This window comes from Trichechus manatus, unplaced genomic scaffold, assembly GCF_000243295.1.
Source record: "Trichechus manatus latirostris isolate Lorelei unplaced genomic scaffold, TriManLat1.0 scaffold00175, whole genome shotgun sequence".
NCBI lineage: Eukaryota > Metazoa > Chordata > Mammalia > Sirenia > Trichechidae > Trichechus > Trichechus manatus.
Window position 1 is genome coordinate 4,519,325 of NW_004444111.1, and position 18,602 is coordinate 4,537,926.

General features: G+C 36.0%; 1 protein-coding gene across 1 annotated transcript in view; it reads left to right on the plus strand.

The window, feature by feature from the left end:
• LOC101352823 (desmocollin-3) overlaps window positions 1-18,602 on the plus strand; it is a 39,362-nt gene that overhangs the window by 2,906 nt on the left and 17,854 nt on the right. Inside the window, 5 exon segments of the mRNA XM_004391211.2 lie at window positions 2,134-2,300; window positions 5,175-5,309; window positions 5,687-5,872; window positions 14,261-14,520; window positions 14,614-14,756. Coding sequence (XP_004391268.1) covers window positions 2,134-2,300; window positions 5,175-5,309; window positions 5,687-5,872; window positions 14,261-14,520; window positions 14,614-14,756 — 891 coding nt within the window.

Genomic DNA, 18,602 nt, shown 5'->3' on the forward strand with positions numbered 1-18,602 from the left:
TTTACTTTTGGGTAAATGCTGAGTGTTTGGTCTCATATAGTTGATTGTTTAAGGGACCACATTACTCATGGATGCAGCTGCACCATTTTACATTCTCACCAGGAATGCATGAGAGCTACAGTTTCTCTACATCCTTGCCAACACTTGTTATTTTCCTTTTTTTAAAATAGTCGTCCTAGTAGATGTGAAGTGGTACCTCACTGTAGTTTTGATTTTCATTTCCCTAACAACTAATGTTGTTGAATATTTTCCATGTGCTTATTTGTGTATCTTCTTTGGAGAAATGTCTATTCAAATCCTTTGCCCATTATTAAATTGGTTTGTCTTTTTTACTGTTGAGTTGTAATAATTTTTTATGTATTATGGTTGCTAGACCCTTAGCAGATGTATGATCTGCAAATATTTTCTCTCATTCTGTGGATTGTCTTTTCACTTTCTTGATAGTGTTCTTTGAAGCACAGAAGTTTTTAATTTTGATGAGTCCAATTTATCTATTTTTACTTTTGTTGCTTGTGCTTTTGGTGTCATATCTAAGAAACCATTGCCTAATCCAGTATCATGAAGATTTAGCTCTTACATTTAGATTTCTGGTTCATTTTTAGTTAATTTTTATATGTGGTATGAGGTTGTTGTTGTGGTTAGGTGCCTTTGAATCAATTTTCAACTCATAGTGACCCCATGTGACAGAGTAGACCTGCCCCATAGGATTTTCTAGGCTGTAATATTTATGGGACCAGATCCCCAGGTCTTTTGCCTGCGAACCGCTGGGTGGTTTGAACCTTCAACCTTTAATTAGCAGCCAAGCACTTAACAGTTTTGTACTGCCAAGGCTCCTTATGGTGTGAGGTAGAGAGCATATAATATTAATTCCTGCTAAGCCTCTCAATAATCATGTGACCTTGGGTAAATTCTCTAACTTCTCTAAGTCTCATTTTCCTCATTTACAAAGTAGAAATAATAAATAGTACCTACCTAAATTATGTTTATAGTAAAGATAAAGAGAAAAAGAACTCAAAGCTATTATTGTTATAATATGAACAACTGTATGAATGATTTCATAGTGGTGGTGTTGGAAAGATGGGCAGCATTTCTGAGAGAGCAGTTTGGATGGGAGTGGGGAGGTTAGTTTCATCTACCTGGGTAGCAGTCCCACCTCACACTCCCACCCCATCGCTGGCCTCATGATCACCGCCATTGTTGTCAGTAGTTGCTGAGGAGTCTATCCCAACTCACGGTGACCCCATGTGACAGAGTAGAACTGCTCCATAGAGTTTTCTTGGCTGCAAGCTTTTTGTTTTTTCTCTTTCGAATATTATGTTTTAGGTGAAAGTTTACGCAGCAAATTAGATTCTATTCCAACAATTCTTACACAAATTGCTCTGTAACATTGGTGACAATCCCTGTGATGTGTCAGCACTCTTGTGTGTACTCTTTAGTACCTGAAATCCTTTACTAGGGTAATATTCTTGTATTACACGTGGAGGCAAATATGAGTAGCTCTAACCAAAGAAACTGTTGATTTGAATTGAATTCACCATGAATGGTGAATAATTACTATGAAATCTATTTCCTGATGACTCAGTGGGGATGGACAGTGGGGTATGGATACTAACCTGATGAAAGGGAATGAGACATGTCAAGAGTAAGCAAAAAGATCACAGAAAGGAGAGACTGGTGATACTGAACATCAACTTGACCATCTATACAATTATACACCAAAATCGATCTTGGTTGAGCTATTAAACAAAAGTCCAATTTTAAAAAATCTGAATTACTTCAGAAGAGACATGGTTTGTCCCTCCAGGCAGGAATGTTATTGCAATCTCTTGAAAAATATATTGAAATTATTCTTGATTGCCATTTAAATGATTTTTTAAAGTAATTTTCTATCAAACACGTTACACTGTGAGCAAAATCAAAGCATACCTTGATTCCCAGCATCATAGTATTTTGTAGTAGAAAATCGAAGTCATCTTCTTCAGTACTATCTAAATATGTATTATCTCTGGTAGGAAATGCATTTTAAAATAGATTTCCATCATTATTCTTAAAATTGAAAAGTATAGGTACAGTGAAAACTTCTAAACACATTTTGAAACTCTGGAAACTGAAGACTCTTTTCCTAATATGCAGGTACGACCGTGGGAGTGGTATGCGCCACGGACAGAGATGAGCCTGACACGATGCACACGCTCCTGAGATACAGCATTTTGGAGCAGACACCAAGATCACCTGGGCTCTTTTCCGTGCATCCCAGAAAAGGTGTCATCACCTTAACATCTCACTCTCTGGACAGAGAGGTAGCTTTCACACTGCCTAGAATATTATTTTACTGAGGGTCAACAAAAGCCTCCTACCAATTTACTGTCGTTTGCTATCTTGTGGATAAGAGTGTCTAATTCTATTTTAGGCATAAGACAATAAGAATTCCTGGCATTTTACCCTTTTTTATATAATTTCTCTTTCTATTAATTTATATCAGAGAAACCATTAAAGAATAGAAGTACAGATCAGTTAGTGTTTAGAAGGGGTAAGAAAGCAAATAAGGTTCTTCATATGAAAGTTATTATTATTGAATATTATTTTATTTCTTATCTGTGACTAGTTGGTTCCAGTTCAGTAATGGCTTCAATTCTCATGTGGAGCAATTGCTTAGCTTGTTCTGAGAGTATGGTTCATACTTCGATCTCTATCCAGTTATTATAGATATGTGATTTTGTATTAGGAAAGAATTAGTTATCAGGAAAGATAAAGTCTATGAATTATTAAAAACCTGTGACACTATTTGTATAATAACAATACTATATCATCATATGTACAGGGCTTTATGTTCAAATACTTTATGCATAATTGTATTCGGTATTTATAATTTCCTTGTTTGACTAGATAGGTGTTATATCCAGTCTACAGAGGAGAAATGTGACAGTAAGAAGCACTGATTGACTTGCCAAAGCTCAAGTTACTGCTCTGAATCGTCTGTACTTGTTGTTCTGTGCATTTTGTCAGCCTGTGGTTAACTGAGAGTCATGCTTTACTGACTGAGGTAGATGAATCAACTTCAAATGTACAAAACAGCTTAATTTTGTTCCTAACACTTCAGTGGTTTCCCCTACAACTAGAATAACACAAGTTGAAGGGTAGACATGTCTAAAGAAAAATCAATGATATTATAAAGAAAAATCAATGATGTTTGATTCCATAGAGGAAGAGAGGGACGGTGGGAACCTATAAAAAGGAATAAAAAAGTAGTACAGAGGTTTTAGGTATTGTTCTTTATACTTTTTGGGATGGGGGTGTTCCGTGTGATAAAGCATATAGTGGTGAAATAAGTGACCAAGTTCAAATGGGACAATACGAATGTATTTTTACATCTGTGGAGTATGCAAATATGAAATGGCATTCAAATGAAAACAAAGCTTTTCCCTCATTATTCACAGACTAACACAAAATGATAGAGGAACTTAGAAAAACTAAAGTTAAGATTGAACAATTTGTAAAATACACATTTGCAGTCAATCCAAGGTCTGCCTGCCTTGTGAAAAAAAAGGAAAATCGAATGAGATTTTGTGAGAGACTACCATGGGGTGTGTTGTGGGAGACAACACAGGAACTAAAGAAATGAAGGTGGGAGGAAAACAGTGAATTGAGGGGAAGAAAAAACAAGATATCAGAGAGTTTTGGAAGCTATGGTAGAATTTCAGGCTGAGAGTGCTGGTTTCGAATGTGGAATAGAGATCAAGTCACATGAAAACTGAGGGAAGAGATATAGGGAAACAGAAAATGAAGAAGAATAAACGAATGAAAGGGGCAGCTAATGAAAAAAAGATAAAAGAGAAAGACAGTGATTGAAGATGGTTGTTTCACAAACTAATAACTTCATTTCATCACCATACCATTAAACTCTACTTGCTGAAGTCATTAGTGATTTCCTAATTGTCAAATCCAGCAGCTACCTTTAAGTCCCCGTCTGTTGTTGGTACTTATCAAAAATCCTTTCTTCCCTTGAATTTCTGATTCTTCTGCTTCTCTGATCTTTCCTTTTTAAGTGTCCTTTGCTTAATCTTATTTCCCCTGTGTCTGAAATGCTACTGTTCCTTGGAATTGTATTTTCAGTTCTTCTCATCCTGTAACTTTTTCTGGATAATCAAATTCCTGATGTAACTTCAGTCACTATTTACATACTGATGACTCCCATTGCAGTATTTCTGGACATGATCTCGCCCTTACCTATGGGGCCATATATCCAGATGTCTTCTGTGTCTCTCGTCTTAGATTTTCCATAGGCACATAAGTTCAACATTTGCAAAGAACAACTCATTATTTTCACCTCTCCTTGCCAAGCTCACCTAGGATTCACTTCCTTACAGAACCTATCTGTCCTTCTGCATTTCCTGTATTGATGGTACCTCTGTCTGTCTACCTATCTAAGTAAGAATCCTGAACATCATTCTCAACCCTCTCTTTCTCTCTTAACTTGTACATGTAATTATTAAGTCCTATTTCATTCTAGGAGCCCTGATGGTACAGTGATTAAGCATTCAGCTGCTGACCAAAAGGATGGCAGTTCAAATCCACCAGCCGCCCCTTGGAAACCCTATGAGGCAGTCCTACTCTGTCCTATAGGGTCACTCTGAGTCAGAATTGACTCAATGGCAACCAGTTTGGTTTTCATGTTTTATTTCATTCTAAATCTCAAGTAACTTCTCCGTCACTCCTTTACTCTGTCCTCATTGCTACTGCCTTCAATATGGACCTCATGTCTTACACTATTATTAAAAAATAAATCAAGCCTATTGCTGTTGAGTCTAGGAGCCCCATAACTGATTTCTTTGACTCCAGCTCAGTTCACTACAAATTATTCTCAACCATTCTTTAATAGTCTTTCTAAAACTCAGATGTTCTTATTTTGTGCTCCACCGTGACTCCCGTAAAACCTTTCACGATTACCTGTCACTTAAAGCATTAAGCCTATATTCTTAGTATGGCTGTTCGTAATTTAAACTCTGCATACCCTTTCAGCTTTATCCCCGTATGACAATCTCCTAGAGTACATGCAGATGTGGAAACTGGATCAAAGCATGGATGCACATAAATAGAAGAATGTGTAGCCGAGAATATAAATCTAAATCTAAACATAAGTTTTATGATTAATGAAATATTTTCTTGGCTTTCAGACAGCACACAAGTACACATTGTTAATGAAAGTACAAGACATGGATGGTCAATTTTTTGGATTGAAAGCTACATCAACTTGTCTGATAACAGTACGAGATTCAAATGACAATGTACCTACTTTCAGACATAATGCTGTGAGTACAGATTATCAAAATCTATTGCTACTTTATCATTTGTTATTTAATCTAATTTAATAAACTAGTTATCACACTGTGAACTGTATGTTTATTTTATGAATAAAATTAAATAGCTGACATATAAATCTCTTTTATTCATATTAGAATTTTCTTTCCTCAATAAAGGCCAGAGACATTAGAATTTTCATTTATAATGAAGTTCTTTCATATTAAAAATAACCCTTATGAAACAATACTATTTGTGATTCAGAATTTTAAAATAATCTATGCAAAATATGTAAGAACAAGTATATTTAGATTGGAAAAAACATTTGACTTTCTTTGTAAAAGTTCTTTTTATAAAGTAAATTTTTAATGAATTCTTTCTGTTTCAGTATGAGGCATCAGTAGAGGAAAATACATTCAATGTGGAAATCTTACGATTACCTGTAGACGATAAGGATTTAATTAACACTGAGAACTGGAGAGCCAATTTTACCATTTTAAAGGGCAATGAAAAAGGACATTTCAAAATCAGTACAGACAAAGAAACTAATGAAGGCGTTCTCTGTGTTATAAAGGTATAGTAACAATGAACAATAAAAGACTTAGCAAATTAACAAGTTTTTATCAACTAAGAGTTTAATGGCACAGTTGTTAAGCATTCAGCTGCTAACCAAAAGGTCGGCAGTGCGAATCCACCAGCCACTTCTTGGAAACCCTATGGGGCAGTTCTACTCTGCCCTATAGGGTATCTATGAGTCGAAATTGACTCGACGGCAATGGGTTTGGTTTTTATTTGTTTTTGTTGAGATCAAGTTAAATTTGTAGATAAAGTTGGTGAGAATTAGCATTTTGATTTAATAGTTTAATCAACTAAACAGTTTCAGATCATAAACACTATAAATTCGAAGAGAACTTAAAATCTGTTTAGTCTAACTGTTCCTGTCAAATCTTGCCTTTCTTCTATACTTTATTCCCAGTTATTACTAACCTAGTTTATGCTTGAACACCTTTAATTATAGGGATCTCCATATCTCCACTGGCAGTTGATTCCGTATTTGGAGAGCTCTGATTCTCAGATGTTCTTACTTCTAACATGCCTAAGTTAAACTCATGTCTTTGACTCATGTCTTTATACCTGTTTCTACCTTAAATGCTACACAGAATAGTTATAATTCTTTTGAAAAAGTTTTTCTGTTCATTTGAAACTTATGTTCTCTAGGATAAATATTCCCAATTCACTTAACTCTTCCTTACATGATATAATTTAGAACCTCACGTTCTTCTCATTGCTTCTCTTGAATATATGCCTGGTTGTCTCTGATCTTTAAAAAGTAGCACTGAGGATGAAAAATAATATTGCAACAGACAGCACTGAATGAACTCATTCTTTGTTTTATATATTGTAATTTTGGTTGCAATGTTATATTCTAGGGCACATGTTATCAAGGAAGGAAGGGCCCTGTTAGGTAAGGACTCTTGTTTTATATTCTTAGTCCAGAACAGGAAAGAACTTTGTCATGTGGGCAGGTGTAGGGTTCACTCACTGAATAAAGGAGGCTTATCTGCTAATCATAATATGGTGGATCTTTGGTACATAAACATATCCATTTGTAGTTACTGTGTCTGTAAGAATTCCCAAGGATTATAAACTAAGATTTACCAAGTTCTTTCCACATGTGAGTAGTCAAATGTATTTGTTCTAGATGACTCTTAATAAGAAAGCTCTCCCTATTGCAGTTTTCTGTAATATGGCCTGCTCAAATGGAATGCTAAATACAAGCTACTTATAAAGAAATGAAGCTCTATGATTGAGAAAGGAAATTAATGATAGGAAATTGTAATAAGAAAGGAAATGGTACCAATTGTTTTCCCTCTTATTGGTCCAAATCTGCTCCTCCCTCCCCCTCACACATTGTCTTCTTTTTGGAAATAAGTCAAAGGAGTAGTTTGGGGCCTTGGATGGATAGACTATGCCCAGCTGCAGTACCTTAAGCCAGAGACCCACGCTCAGATTCTTTGGTCAAAATCCTACCTGCACTTTGGTCAGAAGCCTAATCCTTTTCTGAGGTCCCTCTCACTGAAGGCCATTACTCAAGACCTATTTGGAGAAACTTCATTATCATTATTATCGTATCTTAATGGTTTCATCTTCTACAGAGACTAAATTCAAGTGATACTAGGAATTAAATTATTGTTGTGAGCTTTTTTTTGACCAATACAAAACGCTCTCTAATAAACATCTCAAAAGAATATACTCTAAAACAAAGCATGGTCACTGTGTATATGTGAACATATTCAGTATGTAACTTTTTTCCAAAGAGTGCTGATCACAGAGATATAAAAAACATTTCAAGTGTCTTGGGAAGTGGTATCCTGGAATACTTCTCACCCCAAGTAACTGATGGACATCTGTTTCATTTCTTGTGAATGACTTCTGTACCAGACAGAGTTTCCCCAGGATGGGGAGCAGTTAGATAATTATACTTTGCTGCTTTGTCTTTAGTTCAGTTTTACTCACTTTCCCATGTGAAAAATATAGGAAATATCTTCCCAATACAATTTATATGCATTTATTTCCATTATCTTAGAACATAAGATTGTTATCAGGTGCCCTCAAGTCAGTTCAGACTCAGCGACGCTATGTACAACAGAATGAAACACTGCCCAGTCCTGTGCCATCCTCACAATCATTGATATACTTGAGCCCATCTTTGCAGCCACTGTGTCAGTCCATCTTGTTGAGAATCTTCCTGTTTTTCCCTGACCCTCTACTTTACCAAGCAGGATGTCCTTCTCCAGGGACTGGTTCCTCCTGATAACATGTCCAGAGTACATGAGACAAAGTCTCACCATTCTTGCCTCTGAGGAGCATTCTGGCTGTATTTCTTCCAAGGCAGATTTGTTCATTCTTCTGGCAATCCATGATATATTCCATATCCTTTCCCAACACCATGATTCAAAGGCATCAGTTCTTCTTATTCATTGTCCAGCTTTTGCACACATATGAGGCAATAGAAAATACCTTGGCTTGGGTCAGGTACACCTTAGTCTTCAAAGTGACATCTTTGCCTACATCAGGTAGTTGCCCTTATATTAAAAATTACACTCTACTTCCTACCATCTGGGAAATGCTTTTAGTATTTTTGGAATTTTAAAAGTAGTTGCCATATACTGAGAATCTTTTATGCCACAGGAAACCACAGCAGGCACTTTATGTAAGTTATAGCTTAATGTCACATCCCCATGACGGTAAGGTATTATTATTAACCTCCATTTTATAATAAAATAAATTGAGGCTGGTGGAAGTAAATAAACCAGACTCATCGCCATTGAGTCATTCTCACTCATAGTGAACCTATAGGACAGAGTAGAACTGCCCCATAGGGTTTTCAAGAGTATAAATCTCTATGGAAGCAGACTGCCACATCTTATTCCTGCAGAGCAGCTGGTGGGTTCAAACAGCCAACCTTTCGATTAGCAGCCGGGCACTTAATCACTATGCCACCAGGCCTCCTGATGCAAGTAAATAACTTCTTCAAATCCAAACATCTAGTAATTATACACCCTGGAATACAAACCTGGCCTATGTAGCTCCAAAGTCAATGATCTTTCCATTGTTTCATGCCATGTCCCATCAAGCCCACGCAGTAGTTTATATTCAATATACCACAGAGCCCATAATAGCCTCCTTATCATGAAATCCAGTCATATTCTTATGTTTACATCATGATATTAAGCCAGAATTAACACCAATGGCTAATAATTTTTATTTACTGAGTGCTAGGATTATGTCAAGTGTTTAACCTGTAGTACTTCATTAACTGTTTTAAATGCTAATAGATTACTTATTTATTGTTCATTTAAGTTTTGTTAAAGTAGTATATTCACAAAGTCCAAATTGAAAAGAGACAAAAAGCATATACCATAGTAAAATGTCTCCCGTTTGTTGAGATCGGAGCCCTGGTGGGGCCATGGTTAGAAGCTCGATTGTTAACCAAAAGGTCAGCAGTTGGAATCCACCAGCCACTCCTTGGAGACACTATGGGGTTGTTCTGCTCTGTCCTGTAGGGTCACTATGAGTTGGAATTGACTTGACGGCAATGGGTTTGGTTTGTTGTAGTTAAGATCATGTTAAATTTGTAGATAAAGTTGGAGAGGATTACCATTTTTCTCATAGTAAGTCCTTCTATCTTAAATCATAACTTGCTGTTTCTTTTTTTAAAAGTATTTTAACATTTTTCTATTACTATTACATAGTAAATTGATTCATATACATATATATTCATATACATTTTTTATTTACTATTGAAACGAGGCCCTTCATTATATTTTCTAACTAATTGTTGTGTGTATATGTGAAAGCTAGTGAATTATGTGTATTCATTTTATTTTCAGTCAACCTATTAACTTGTCCAGTTGTTTGTAATACTATTTCAGTTGATTCCTTTGATGGTCTATGTGTACACAAATAGATACATCTTCAAAGAGAGATAATTTTACCTCCTCTTTTCCAATACTCTAATTTGTCATTTAATTGGGCTCCAGAACAATGTTAAATGAATTAATATGGTGAATTATTTTTACAAATTCCCTATTGTCTGACAGTTTTTGTATTCCTGCAAAGACTGTATTGGTCCTGTTGTATTAGTCTGATACTGATCTTTCTTGTTGGATTTTGTTTCTATTATTTTATCTGGGATGTTTGCATTCATATCCACAAATGAGGTTTGTCTCTCTAGTTTTCTACTTTTGTACGATCTTTGTTTAATTTTACTATCAATTGTATGGTCCCTTCTGAAAAAGAATTTATTTTCCTTCTTTTTCCCATCCTCTGAAATAGTGTAAGAAAACATTGGATGTTAGTATATGTTTTTATTTTAACCTTCCCAATCACCCCATGTGTTTGTCACTGTCATTATTCTCATTTCCAGATGAGTAGACAGAGTCAAAGAGAAGTGAAGTACCTTGTCCAAGGTCATACTACTAGGAGGAGATAAAGCCAGGATTCAATCCCAGGTCTGCCTAACCCAGAGCCCTTAATCATAACCACTAAGTTATTGTCCTTTCGGCTTGGTATCCTCGATCATGTTCCCTTAGTTCTCTTTCCCGTACCTAGGTTATTTGGCTTGATACAGCCATGACTTCAGTTCCACAATGGGGTCTTCTCTAGTTGACATTTTGATTAATTCATTCCCTCTTTTCTGAATTTGTTATTTTTAAAATTTCTATCCTCTTCGTCTGTCGTTATCAGCTCCTTTGTCAATTTTACCTTCTCTTTTTCTTTGAGTCATTCATCATATTCTCTAACATTTTGATCAATAATATTTGAGTTTGCCCATGTTATGTCTTTCTTTCCATATATTATGCAAACCCTTAAAAAAGCCTGGATGTATCACAGAGCTCCTTTGGTAGGTAGCCCCACTGATCTCTAAACGTAGCTTGTCCTTGCTTTGGACAAGGCTTGTAGTTGTGTAGTTATGCTGTGAAGTACTTTTTAACCTCGAAGAGGTATCTTCTTTTCTAAAATCTCACACTGCATGATCAGAGCATTTGCAGCCCATCTTTCATCTAGGGAATGCACCTAATGATGACCAGCCTTCTCCTTACTGGTTAAAATTGAGAATGACGTTGTTGTATTGTTTTCTCTAAAGGAATCCTCCTTTTTTAATTCCCAAATTTTTCCTTGTTATTCAGAATTAAGTGAGGATGGGAGTGCCTTTTATCAATGCTTTTATACTTTAAAGGATGAAATATCCAATACTTCTTTTACCTGAACAAAGCCTCCAAATGTTGTTAGTTGATGTCTCCAATGATAGTATTGACTTTTAATAAAAAATGCATCATTGATTCCCACCATTTACCTATGTGGCAGTGTAAGAGATTACTAAGTGCTGTAGTGCAAAGCACGTACTATATGCTGGAACACTAAATACCATTCTTATAACAATCCCATGAGATGGGTACTAAATTATACCCACAAGAAAACTTAGTCTCAGAGAGGTTAAGAAACTTGCCCAAAGTCACACAGCTAGGATGAAGCAGAGACAGAATTTCAACCTAGGTCTTCATGATGGCAAGTATATGCTTGTAAGACAGTATTTTAAGTTGCTTTCCATAGCTATATGATCTTAGAAAGGTAGCTTCTATACTATCTGTAAAATAAGAATTGTAATTCTCTACGCCTTCTAGGGTTATTATTCAGTCAATAATGAAATTAAAAGTACTTGGTAAACTATAGAACAGTATTATTATTTTTTTAAAAGTCATGCCATATTCTTGGAATTAGTGTTATAATTTTCCATAGTAGTTAACTTTTCTGTAACCATAGAGCATGATCTGGACTGTGGCTGAATCCTGGGTAATCTTTCGTCTCAGTGCTTTCTTTCCATTTTAGCAACAGCAAGAAGGCATATGGGTTTGATTGAGGATGATGATGTTCTTGGTTATTCTCAGCATGGAGGTTCTCAGTTCCATTTCCTAGGGAGGTGTTAACATCTCAGTATATATAGGGATTTTTTTTTTTTTGGAAACATTATTTTTTTTTCCAAGTGATGAAACAGATAAACCCTGAGGTGAACGAGAATCCATGTTCTTTCACAAGACATTGGGATTTCATCCCACCAGATTTCTAATCTTGCAGAGATTTAAGCCATTAAAGCAATGTCAAGCTTAAGCCTCAAAACCGAAGAGACTCTAAGGATTTAGCAGGTGACTTTGAACAAAATAGCTATACCTCCTCCAGGGCAGCAGCTGTTTCCTAAATTTCCATCCATTTCTCACTGGAAACAGATGGCTTGACTTTCTGTATGATCATACCAACACGTGTACTTTGTGAGATAGTACTCAACAGTATCAAATAAACAGATACTAGTACTTTCCCCCTCTTAACTCTTGAGTTTCTGAGATATTTCTGAAAAATTAAAGAGAATTTCACGTACCTTTTGTGATTTCTAAGGTTCAGAGATATTAGCTTCTCAGCGAGTTCATGATATAAGCATCCCAGCCTGGTGAAACTAAGTGTGGTGCAAAGTTCAAAACAAAAATCATACTCATCAGTTTTGACTTCATTCCGTATTTAGCAACTGTTTAAATGTTTTGGTAACCCGAAATAAAATCAAGGAATTGTTCAACCTTCCCAAACAAAAAACCAAACCCGTTGCTGTCGACTAGATCCCGACTCGTAGTGACCTTGCAGGACAGAGTAGAGCTGCCCCACAGGGGTTCCTGTAGCTCTTAACCACTATGCCACTAGGGTTTCCTTTCAACCTTAGTACAGTATAAAGTAGTGTGTTTTGAGTTTTGCTTGATTTGCTGTCTAATATCCATTATAATTAAAGAACAGATTGCAAAAATTTTAGAGATTTGTGAACCTATTAAACAGCATAGTATAGTAGATGGAGTATACCATAGGGGTTAAGGAAATAGACTTAGGCCACACTACCCATTGCCGTTGAATCGATTCTGACTCATAGCGACCCTATAGGGCAGAACTGCCCCCTAGGGTTTCCAAGGAGCAGCTGCTGGATTTTAACTGCCAACCTTTTGGTTAGCAGCCGAACTCTTAACCACTGCGCCACCAGAGCTCCTCAGGCCACACTACATGACTTTAAATGCCGGCTCACATAAATAACTTTTGGCCTTGGGAAAATCAATTTATTTCCTTCCGCTTCAGTTTCTCGCTCTGAGAATGGGAATAATGATATTAATAGTACCTACCTCATAAAGGTGTGAAGAGTCAATGCGTTTATTCTTGCTACTTAGAACAACGCTACGTATTTGATGATGCTTATCATTAGGCACAAAGGTCCCTGTGTGATGCAAATGGTTTGCGCATGACTGCTAACCAAAAGGTTGATGGGTCAAACCCATCCAGTGGTACCACAGAAGAAAAGCTCTGGCAATCTGCTTCCATTAAGATTACAGCCAAGAAAACCCTATGGAGCAGTTCTACTCTGTAACACATGGGGTCACCATGAGTCAAAGACAACTTGACAATAATCAACAACAACAACATCATTAAGCAGAACATATTTGTCTAACTTCTCTTTGCCTTCAATGGGAGAATTTCATTGGATAAACTATGACAGTGTCAAAGTATAAGTCTCAAATTGTCAAAAAAGACAAAGCACACTCCAAAGAAACAATGAGAACTGGGATGGATTTTGATAAAAAGAAGAGAATGCTAAAATAAGATTGCTCAGATGTCTTATAGAGCAATTAAAACATACATTTAGAGTATCTTTTCTATGAGACAGAAAATAAAATCATTTTACCTTTTCAGTTTTGTAAAGTCAACATCTAACTTTATAGAGTTGCAAAATGCCTAGGCCCTAATCAGTGGTAAATAGTGTGTTAAATGAAGTTGCATTTCCTTGGAGACTGAGACGAGTGTTAGGAAGGCTTGTTAGACAGTACTCCAGGAGGGCCATAAGAACACACAATCATCTTTTTGCATTATTTCCAGGTTCAGGGTAATTTTCCGTAGCAGAAGTGAACTATAAAAATGTTCCAGGAATTGCTTTTCCACGACTCTATAAAGTCATCTCAGGAACCGTTGAACCACTTTTCCTAAAGGCTTAGCACAGAACCACCTTTCTCTTTAACAAGGGATAAAAGTCAGTATTGGCAAATTGGAAGGAGCCCTGGTGGTGCAGTGGTTAAGCACTCGGGTGCTAACTGAAAGGGTGGTGGTTTGAACCCACCAGCTGCTCCGCAGAAGAAAGATATGGCAGTCGGTTTCCATAAAGATTACAGACTTGGCAACTCTATGGGGCAGTTCTACTCTGTGGTATAGGGTTGCTGTGAATTGGAATTGACTCAATGGCAATGGATTTTGGGTTTTTTATGGGCAAATTGTGAACGTAGAATTTTTGTAGCACTGTTACTGACAAAAGTTCAGTTGCTATTTGAAATCTCAAATGTATTTTACCCTGATGCTGATGTATGTATATTTTATTTTAAAGCCACTGAATTATGAAGAAAACCGTCAAGTGATCCTGGAAATTGGAGTAAACAATGAAGCTCCCCTCACAACAGATACTGCAATTAGATCAGCAACCATGAGCAGAGCCGTGGTTACAGTTCATGTGAAGGATCAGGATGAAGGGCCTGAATGCAACCCTCCAACCCAATACATACAGATTAAAGAAAACTCAGAAGTCGGGTCAAAGATCAACGGCTATAAGGCATATGACCCAGAAACTAAAAGTAGCAAAGGTTTAAGGTACAAATAAATCTATAACCACATACTAATATATTTGTAATAGTTGAGACCTTTAGGTATTTTAATACATTTTCTTTTCTTTTTTATTAACAGATATAAAAAATTACATGATCCTGAAGGGTGGATCAATATTGATGAAATTTCAGGGTCAGTTATGACTTCTAAAACCCTGGACAGGGAGGCAGTGACTCCCAAAAATGGCTTATATAATATTACAGTCCTGGCAATAGACCAAGGTAACATAATTTTAATCTGATATTTCAGAAAGGAATTGGAGAATAAACTTAAAATTTTCATGGCTATAATTGACTCAAAATACCTTAGAGGATAAAATAAATTGATATTTTTTCTTAGGAATATCAAAATAAAGTTTAATAATAATTCCTAGTAATGTGTAATTATTAGCAATTCTCTTTTTTTATTGTACTTTAGGTGAAGATTTACAGAGCAAACTAGTTTCTCCATTAAAAAATTAATACATGTATTGTTTTGTGGCATTGGTTGTCAACCCCACCGCATGTCAACACTCTGCTTCTCGACCTTGGGTTCTCCTTTACCAGCTTTCCTGTCCCCTCCTGCCTTCTCATCCTTGCCCCTGGCCTGGTATGCCCATTTAGTCTTGTATTATTAGTAATTCTTAGTAACGTGGGGAAAGAGTAATTCATGTCATTCTTTCCTCACTAATAACAAATTGTTTTTTCTAAGAATAAATAGTCATACTTTAATTCCTAGTCTTCATAAAATGTAATTGTTGGTCAGTAATAGTATCCTGTATTTGTATTGTATTTTCACTTATCTTTATCCATTTTACATCTATTGAATTTCACTATAACCTTGCAAACTATTATTCTCATTTTAAGAAAAAATCAAGATAGAACCAAAGAGATTAATAAGTTTGAGTCCAGAATTATTTTCAGTAACTTGTGCTATCTCTTCAAGAAAATGTCTATAAGGTAGAGCAGAGAGATTATAGTCTTTTTACCTTTTTAATCTCTTCATTGAAAAGCATGTCTGTGAGTGATTCTCTTTTAACTTCTTTTTTTTCTAAACATTTGACTCCATTTGTAATGAAACTGTTTTTATTTCTGAAGACTACCATTTTCACATTTATTAAACATTGTGGATTTGTATAATTGTAGAAGTTCATATTTTCTTGTCTAAGATTAGCAATATTTGGATTCCTCACACTGAATAATGAGACTAAGTACATTACCAATTTTACATTATTGGAAGCAAGTAAGTATTTAAAGAATTATCTAGCATTTATCTTTAAAGTAAAATTCACATTTTAATATTGAATGAAGAATGTCAGAGTCAGCAGAGTCCTTCAGTATCCTCTAACCCATGCTCATTTAAAAAAAAAAAAAAAGGAAGAAGACAAGGCCTGGCTCCTTCAGTCCCCTGGCTAAGGTGAATAGCCCATTCTGAATTAGAAATTATTGGTTTATCCACCCTCCCCCTTACAATACAATGAAGGCAATACAAATCAATTCATAATCTGGAAAAAAAATATTCTAAAAACAAATACAGTAGTTTCAAATGCAGTGCAGGTGATGTAGGGAGGGTAGTTGAGTCCTTTGACAGTGCTTGGGCGGTTTCTTCCACTAGCGTGATTAATCCATAATTGATACTATTTTTTCTTTTCTTTGAAACCTCTTAAAACTATGCTTTCCACTTTTCACCCTTAATTATTCTTGTGCAGTGGGTAAATATATGGAATTTTATAAGATTAGTTTAACTCTGTATCTCTCTTAATCATCTAACAAGATGAAATTTCTGGGGACAAGGAGCCATGTCTTATTTACCTTTATATCTCAAGCATGGTGGACCTTAAATGCTTATAGATCTCTAGATACTAAAGGACATAGATGAGACTTAAGTCTAGAACTAGATAAAATGGCCTCATAGGACTCTTCCAGATCCCTTTATGTCACTTTAAATTGAGTCTTTATTTAGCTCAGCTGATTATTAGTATAGAAATTATACTTTCTTTGAAGTCTTTTCCTTAAAATAACCCATATTTTCTCAACCCTGGCTTCATATTAGAATAATTTGAGAAGCTTTTAAAACATATTAATGTCTAGACACTACCTTAGACTCATTGAATCGGAATCCCTGGAGTGAGACTGGGTGTCATCTATTTAAAAAATAGAAGAAGTTTGAGACCAAAATGGACGTAAGAAGAGACTCTGAAACTTGCCCTTGAACATAGAGTAGCTAAAGCAAAAGGGAGAAATGATGAAGTAAAAGAGCTAATAGAAGATTTCAAAGGACAGCTGGAGAAGACAAAGTAAAGTATTATAATGAAATATGCAAAGACCTGGACTTAGAAAACCAAAAGGGGAGAACATGCTTGACATTTCTCAACTGAAAGAACTGAAGAAAACATTCAAGCCTCAAGTTGTAATAGTGAAGAATTCTATGGGCAAAATATTGAATGACAGAGGAAACATCAAAAGAAGATGGAAGGAATAAACAAAGTCACTGTATCAAAAAGTGTTGGTTGACATTCCATTTCAGGAGGTAACGTATGATCGAGAATGATGGTACTGAAGGAAGAAGTGCAAGCTGCACTGAAGGCATTGGCAAAAACAAGTCTCCAGTAATTGGCAGAATACCAATTGAGATGTTTCAACAAACAGATGCAAAGCTGGAAGTGTTCACTACTCTATGGCAAGAAATTTGGAAGACAGCTACCTGGCCAACCAATTGTAAGAGATCCATATTTTTGCCCATTCCAAAGAAAGATTATCCAACAGAATGCAGAAATTATCGAATACCATTAGTGTCACACCTAAGTAAAATTTTGCTGAAGATAATTCAAAAACGATTGCAGCAGTACATCAACAGGGAACTGCCAGAAATTCAAGCCAGATTAGAAGAGGATGTGGAATGAGGGATATCATTGCTGATATCAGATGGATCTTGGCTGAAAGCAGAGAATACCAGAAAGATGTTTACCTGTGTTTTATTTGACTGTGTGGATCATAACAAATTATGGATAACATTGCAAAGAATGGGAATTCCAGAATACTTAATTGTGCTCATGTGGAACCTGTATGTAGACCAAGAGGAAGAGTTCAAACAGAACATGGATATACTGCCTATTTTAAAATCAGAAAAAGTGTGCATCAGTGTTGTATTCTTTCACCACACGTATTCAGTTTATATGCTGAGGAAATAATCCGAGAAGCTGGACTATATGAAGGAGAATGGGGCATCAGAATTGAAGGAAGACTTATTAAATACCTGCGATATGCAGATGACACAACCTTGCTTGCTGAAAGTGAAGAGGACTTGAAGCATTTACTGAAGATCAAAGACTTCAATACGGGTTACACCTCAACATAAAGAAAACAAAAATCCCCACAACTGGACCAGTAAGCAACATAATGATAAATGGAGAAATATTGAAGCTGTCAATGATTTCATTTTACTTCGATTCACAATCAACGCCCATGGAAGCAACAGTCAAGAAATCAAATGACACATTGTATTGGGCAAAAACACTCTTAACCTCTTTAGAGTGTTAAGAAGCAAAGATGTCACTTTGAGGGTGAAGGTGTGCCCCACCTAAGCCATGGTATTTTCTTTTCTTTCTTTTTTTCTTTTTTACCTGATTAGTCTCATTTTATTTTCTTCTTTTTTTTTTTAAAATTGTGCTTTAGGTGAGAGTTTACAGCTCAAGTTAATTTCTCATACAAAAATGTATACACAAATTGTTATATGACACTAGCTGCAATCCCTATAATGTGACAGCACACTCCCCTTTTCCATCTCAGGTTTCCTGTGTCCATCCAACCAGCTCTTGTCCCTTTCTGTCTTCTCATCCTGCCTCCGGACAGGAGCCACCCACTTAGTCTCGTGTATCTGCACACTCTTCATGAGTATTATTTTATGTTTTATAGTCCAGTCTAATCTTTGTCTGAAGAGTTGGCTTTGGGAATGGTTTTAGTTCTGGGTTACAAGAACATCTGGGGGCCATGTCTTTGAGGGTTCCTTCAGTCTCAGTCAGACCATTAAGTCTGGTCTTTTTATGTAAATTTGAGTTCTGTACCCCACTTTTCTCCTGCTCCTTCAGG